The sequence below is a fragment of the Portunus trituberculatus genome, chromosome 45 (assembly GCF_017591435.1).
Source record: "Portunus trituberculatus isolate SZX2019 chromosome 45, ASM1759143v1, whole genome shotgun sequence".
NCBI lineage: Eukaryota > Metazoa > Arthropoda > Malacostraca > Decapoda > Portunidae > Portunus > Portunus trituberculatus.
Genome location: NC_059299.1, coordinates 5,303,728 through 5,309,979, shown reverse-complemented (window position 1 = coordinate 5,309,979; position 6,252 = coordinate 5,303,728). Strand labels below are relative to the sequence as shown.

The 6,252-nt window shown below is 42.4% G+C and overlaps 1 protein-coding gene across 1 annotated transcript in view; it reads right to left on the bottom strand.

Annotated features, from left to right (window-relative positions):
- Positions 1–5,384, bottom strand: part of LOC123519623 (carbohydrate sulfotransferase 11-like) — a 23,574-nt gene extending 18,190 nt beyond the window's left edge. Inside the window, exons 1-2 of the mRNA XM_045281065.1 lie at positions 5,232–5,384; positions 1,290–1,678 (exon numbers count right to left, since the gene is read on the bottom strand). Coding sequence (XP_045137000.1) covers positions 1,290–1,619 — 330 coding nt within the window. The 5' untranslated portion in view covers positions 1,620–1,678; positions 5,232–5,384. The remainder of the gene's footprint in view (positions 1–1,289; positions 1,679–5,231) is intronic.
- Positions 5,385–6,252: the final 868 nt, after the last annotated feature.

The following is a 6,252-nucleotide window of genomic DNA, read 5'->3' as shown; positions in this document are numbered from 1 at the left end:
GTCTGAGAGAGCAACAGGTAAATATGACGCAATGTTGAAGGGGGAGAGGGAAGGGAGAGGAAGATAATGGGGGGGGGAAGGAGAGAGAGAGAGAGAGAGAGAGGAGAGAGACAGAGATACAAAAATGACGAAGTTCAGGTGATCCTCTGTGTTATTAGGGAAGCTACCTGTTCACCTGTTCAATTCCAGGTAAAGGTGAGTCTGACAGGTGATGTGTGTGTGTGTGTGTGTGTGTGTGTGTGTGTGTGTGTGTGTGTGTGTGTGTGTGTGTGTGTGTGTGTGTGTGTGTGTGTGTGTGCTTGAGTGACCCAGGTAGTGGTGGTAGTAGTGGTTGTGTTGGTTTTGGTGGTGGTTTTGTGGGTGTGGGTGGTGGTGGCACTGGTGGTGGTGGTGGTGGTGGTGTTATTAGTGTTGTTGTTGTTGTTGTTGTTGTTGTTGTTGTTGTTACTGTTGTTGTTGTTTGTTTGATTTTTGTCTATCTTTTATTATCATCATTACCATCACTACTACTACTACTACTACTACTACTACTACTACTACTACTACTACTACTACTACTACTACTACTACTACTACTACTACTACTACTACTACTACTACTAATCCATCTTTGTGTTCTTTTGCATGTCCCTATTGTTATTGAAATAGTAGTAGTAGTAGTAGCAGTAGCAGTAGTAGCAGTAGTAATAGTAGTAGTAGTAGCAGTAGCAGTAGCAGAAGCAGCAGCAGTGACAGGTAGAACACATAAATAATGAGGACAAGGACGTAAACAAAGAAAGAAGACGAGAGAAACTATTATTGCAAATACTTCAGTTTGTTATTCATAGTTGTGGTGAAGGTGACGATATAATGATGATGGTGACGATGATGGAGGCACTAATGGTGGTGATGGTGCAGATACTTGTGGTAGAAGTGAGTGTAGATGGGAAATATCATGATAATTGTCAAAGGGAACGTGGGTGGCAGTGATTGTAGGGATGGTGGTGATGATGGTGGTGATGGTGGTGGTGGTGGTGGCGTACGTGGGGATGGTGAAAGAAGAAGAAGAATGTGACAATAGCGTGTCTTTGCATAGCGTGGCTTACAAGATGAGGCTTCAAATCAGGAATTGAAACCCCAAAACCACGTTGTGAGAAAGATTGAGAGAGATATTTCCTTGCTATTGTGATTGACGGGGGATGAAACGATTGCCTTTGTTCTTTTGTTACAGGCACAGAGAGAGAGAGAGAGAGAGAGAGAGAGAGAGAGAGAGAGAGAGAGAATTAATTTGCCTTATTATCTTCACTTACCTCCTTCACCCACTGCCGTAGAGAAACTTCCTCGTCCAAGGGGGAGGGGGGGAGGAGGACGAGGGTCAGGAGGGCGTAGATACCCAGGCCCGTCACCCACACCTTCCACCCAGCTGCTTTAACCCCATTTAATTGCATCCACTTAATTAAACCCCTTTCCCTTCTCGTTCTGGTTTCCTTTTTCACTTTTAATTCCACTTTTCTCCCTTTGCTTGGTTCCTCTTTCCGTCCTTCATCGCCTCCTCCTGCCCCTCCCTCTCCTCCTCCTTCTGATGTGTGGGTCCTTCCGATCATTGCTGGTATGATGAAGGAAAGGTTTGGGAGGTTCATGTTCTTTCAGTCTCCCATTTTCTCTTTTCTTCCCTTTTTCGTGGCCTTCTTCTTGGTATCTGAAATGTAATACGAGTTTCTTGATAGCTTGCACGTGTCTATCCCTCATATTGGTCATAATATGTAAGTTAAGAGGCTGTTTAACCTCTTCACTATCATACCTCGTTTTCATATTCATTTTGGTTATTATTTGATGATTTTATACAGCTTCAGAAACACATTGGAATTAAAGTAGTATAGACTCTGCCCATTAATCTTTTGACCTCCATAGATCGTTCCTAAGCCAAATAAAATCATCTAATTATACCACAAAATCATGGTAAAAATGAAGGGGTTAAGTTTTCTGATGTAACTTTCCCTCTTTCAATATTCAGCTCAGATCTTATCAATTTTTCTTTCTTTAAACCTGAATTTCACTCTTCCAGTTTGCTATTTCAGATTCTTTCCCCTTTTTTGTCATTTCATTTTCATGTGAAGCTATTCAAATCTCACTTGTATATTTTTCTCTATCTTTAAATTTTGCTAAGTATCTGTACCCTTTTAATTATCGACTAATATTCTCTGTAAATATTATCTATCTGATTGTTACCTTTCTCTTACTGTCTTCCAAATATGTACATTGAAGTAAAAAAAAAATAAGTGGTAACAATTTTTCCTCGCTTTAGGAAACAATAAGGCAGAGAAGTGACAAGAAGGAAACCAAGCGAACACAAAATATAATGAAGGGAAAAGTCCATCCCTCAAAATACAAATCAGAGAAAGATGAGGAAAGAAGAAAATTGCACTGCAGACTTGGTGGTTAAAGGCAACAAACAGAAAAAAAAGAGACAGAGAAAAAAAGAAGAAAAAAAAAAAGAAAACACATTCGATTACAAAAGGCATGACCACACACACACACACACACACACACACACACACACACACACACACACACACACACACACACACACACACACACACACACACACACACACACCTTCAATTCCCCATCCATGTTCTTCTTTCCTATTGCTTTTATCTCCTCAGCGCACGCAACTCGCACGCAACACGCACGCAACATGCACGCAAACACGCACGCAACATCTTACTTCACCAGAGGAAAGAGTAAAAGAGAGAGAGAGAGAGAGAGAGAGAGAGAGAGAGAGAGAGAGAGAGAGAGAGAGAGAGAGAGAGAAATAAAGACAACATACACACTTCTTCTGTTTGTTACTCTTGTTTTCCCTCTTTCTCTTTTTTTTTTTTTTTTTTTGCCTTTAACACTCCACTTGTACGAGAGGAGGAGGAGGAGGAGGAGGAGGAGGAGGAGGAGGAGGAGGAGGAGGAGGAGGAGGAGGAAAATTACTCTGCTCTCTTTACGTCCTACCATAGATGGCAAGGTGTGTGTGTGTGTGTGTGTGTGTGTGTGTGTGTGTGTGTGTGTGTGTGTGTGTGTGTGTGTGTGTGTGTGTGTGTGTTTTATGACTTTGGGAACGTACTCTTCAAATCGTTTAGGCGAAACTATTTAATATGTAGGTATGGATATATTCTCTCTCTCTCTCTCTCTCTCTCTCTCTCTCTCTCTCTCTCTCTCTCTCTCTCTCTCTCTCTCTCTCTCTCTCTCTCTCTCTCTTTGTTCATTAAAAGCAACATGAGATTGCAATTTCTTTTCCTCCTCCCATCCCTTCTCCCTTCTCTCCTTCCTTCCCTCCCTCCCTCCTTTCCTCTCCTTTTTTTTCCCCTCCACAATTACACTGACCTAGATTGGAGAGGTTACGGGTGAATGAGGAGAAAAGAAACACGGGGAGAGAGAGAGAGAGAGAGAGAAAGAGGAGGAAGGAAGGAGGGAGAAAAGGAAGAGTAAACGAAGAGGAAAAGGGAGGGGCAGTTAATGTTAATGAAGGAGAGAAAGGAGGCAAGGTAAAGGAGGCAAGGAAGGAGGAGGAGGAGGAGGAGGAGGAGGAAAAGGTAAATATAGGAAAGGAAAAGAAGAGATGAGAGAAAGTTATAATATGTAATGAAAATTTTGGATGCAGGAAGAGAGAGAGAGAGAGAGAGAGAGAGAGAGAGAGAGAGAGAGAGAGAGAGAGAGAGAGAGAGAGAGAGAATTCCCGAGGCCGCCACCAGAGGACAGCACAAGGCAGGTGTCATGTTTGTTCATCGCTAAATTTACTCCCGAACCTCCGAAGTTTTCCCAACATTACTCCGACAAAAAAGCCTTTAAAATCCACTGAAATAAAATCCTAACCTTTAAAAATAACAAACAGAATGCACCAGAGAATTGGATCTCAGAAAAAATCATGACAAACTGAAGAGAATAAGAGCAAACTAACCTTTTCTTTATGCATTTCAACACAGACACACTTCAGGGAAATATTACATGTATTGCAGAAGCGGGAAATAATGTTAAAGGTATCAGGAAAACTTTGCCATTACCTGTACTTCGTTAATTACTCAGTTCAGGTGTGTGTGTGTGTGTGTGTGTGTGTGTGTGTGTGTGTGTGTGTGTACCTGGGAAGGGCGGCAGGTATGATAAGGTAATTTGTGCTGGTTAATGATTCACGTCTCACTAAAGTTATTTGAGACTTTCTTTTGCTTTCTGGTTCATTAATATTTTTGTAATGAAGCGAGGAGACTTCTTGTTATTGTTGTTGTTGTTGTTGTTGTTGTACTTGGTGTCAGTTCTCCTTTTTTTGTTTCTTTTTCTGCCTTCTTATTGTTGGTGTTGTCTATTAATATTTCTCTCTATCAATATTAATGCCATTGTTCTTAATGTTGGTGATGGTTATGGTAGTGCTTCTATTGTTCTTCTTGCTCGTGTGTTTTATTTCAATGTTATTCTCAGTATTTCTAATCATAATTTGTATGTATTTTGTATTTATTGTCGTTCTGTTTGTATTTGTCTCACCTGTTCCTCGTAACACACCTGACTGCTCCTGCTTCCTTGACCCAACACCTTCATTAATTAGTCATGCCACGCCCAGGTGAGGTGAAGGAGTGACTGGAAAGGAAGGGAAAAGGGAGGCAAGGAGGAAAAGTCACTGGTTGGAGGAAGAAATGTAGAAACTGGAGAGAAATATAAAGAAATTAAAAGAAATTATTTCGGTATTAGAAGCAATTTAGAGATTAGGAAATAATAAATGTTTTGAGAAAATAGTTATGACTTGATAAAATAGATATATGAATTAGAAGATCACACACACACACACACACACACACACACACACACACACACACACACACACACACACACACACACACACACACACACACACACACACACACACACACACACACACACACACACACACACACACACACGAGTCTGGTTTCTTTTCACTCTACGTTCCATATTTCTTGTGCGAATACGGTGATTTGAGAAACAGTGCAAATAATCATTGCTGAGAGACTGATAAAGTGTTTCTGGGTCGAATATTGAAGTTCCTCAGGTGAGCGGCCTCGGTTGATGACCCCACATCCCCCCTCCTACCTGTCTCCCTCCCGCACAATCTCCACCTCTCCAACGCTCCACCATTCTCCACTTTACCTTCATTGCTACCACTGCCTTATCTCCTCCACACCTCCACGCACCTTAGACACACACATCTTCACTTATCACACCTGTCTGAAACGCACCTGTAGGTCTGGAAATCGCGGGAATATGAAGACAGATGCAACGTCCAGCTCACCACCAGGCCAGGTAAACTTACTCCCACCTACCTGGACGGCGCATCTCACCTTACGTTTTCTTCGCCATTACATGAATACCTGTGTGTTTTGAGTTTCTTTAGAGGGTATTGGTGGCTCATTCATGTGTTGTGGTGGTGTACTGGTCACTTTGAGGCGGCGTGACGGAGCTGAAGATGGTTTAGAAAGGTGTTTAGATAAGACACAGCGCGGGATTGTACCTTCCTCACTCATGTCTCACCTGAAAATATTGCCATTACTCTCTTTTCTCCTCTACACATCGCTTCATTTCCTTCTCCTATTACGTCTACCCCTCTCTCTCTCTTCCTGCCCCAGTGTATGAAAAGATAAACGATGCAGGGAACTAGGAAATAAAACAAAGACAGAGTGAGTAAGGAGGCATTTAAATCACCTGTTATTAGGGCTACCTGGTCACCTGTGAAGTACCGTTGCTCACTCCTGTGCTACACAGCGGCATCTAAGTCACCTACAGTGGAGTCCTTACCTAATGCGGGCGTGCTACTGAGGGTGGGGCGGCGTAGGGCGGGGCGGGATAGGGAGGAGACACTGTCGGCAAATATGATATGTAAATTGTCAAGTCATAGTGATCGCGTCGCGCTGCAGGTACCGACAGAAATTTGCATTGTGTTTTGGGCATTTTCTCTCTATCTCTTTCTCTCTTAGTGAATCTACCCGACATTCTTTCTCTCGCTTCCCCGCTCTACCTTTTTTTCTGTCTGTTTCTACCCTATTATGCGTCTGGGTGTGTGGCGCTCTCTCTCTCTCTCTCTCTCTCTCTCTCTCTCTCTCTCTCTCTCTCTCTCTCTCTCTCTCTCTCTCTCTCTCTGTAGTTATATGCAAATTAGGATGACAAATATGAGCTTTAAGGAATCGACTCACCAAAGACGACACATCAACACACAAACACACAAGACAAGTGGTAGTGATGGGAAAGGGAAAAAAAAAGAAG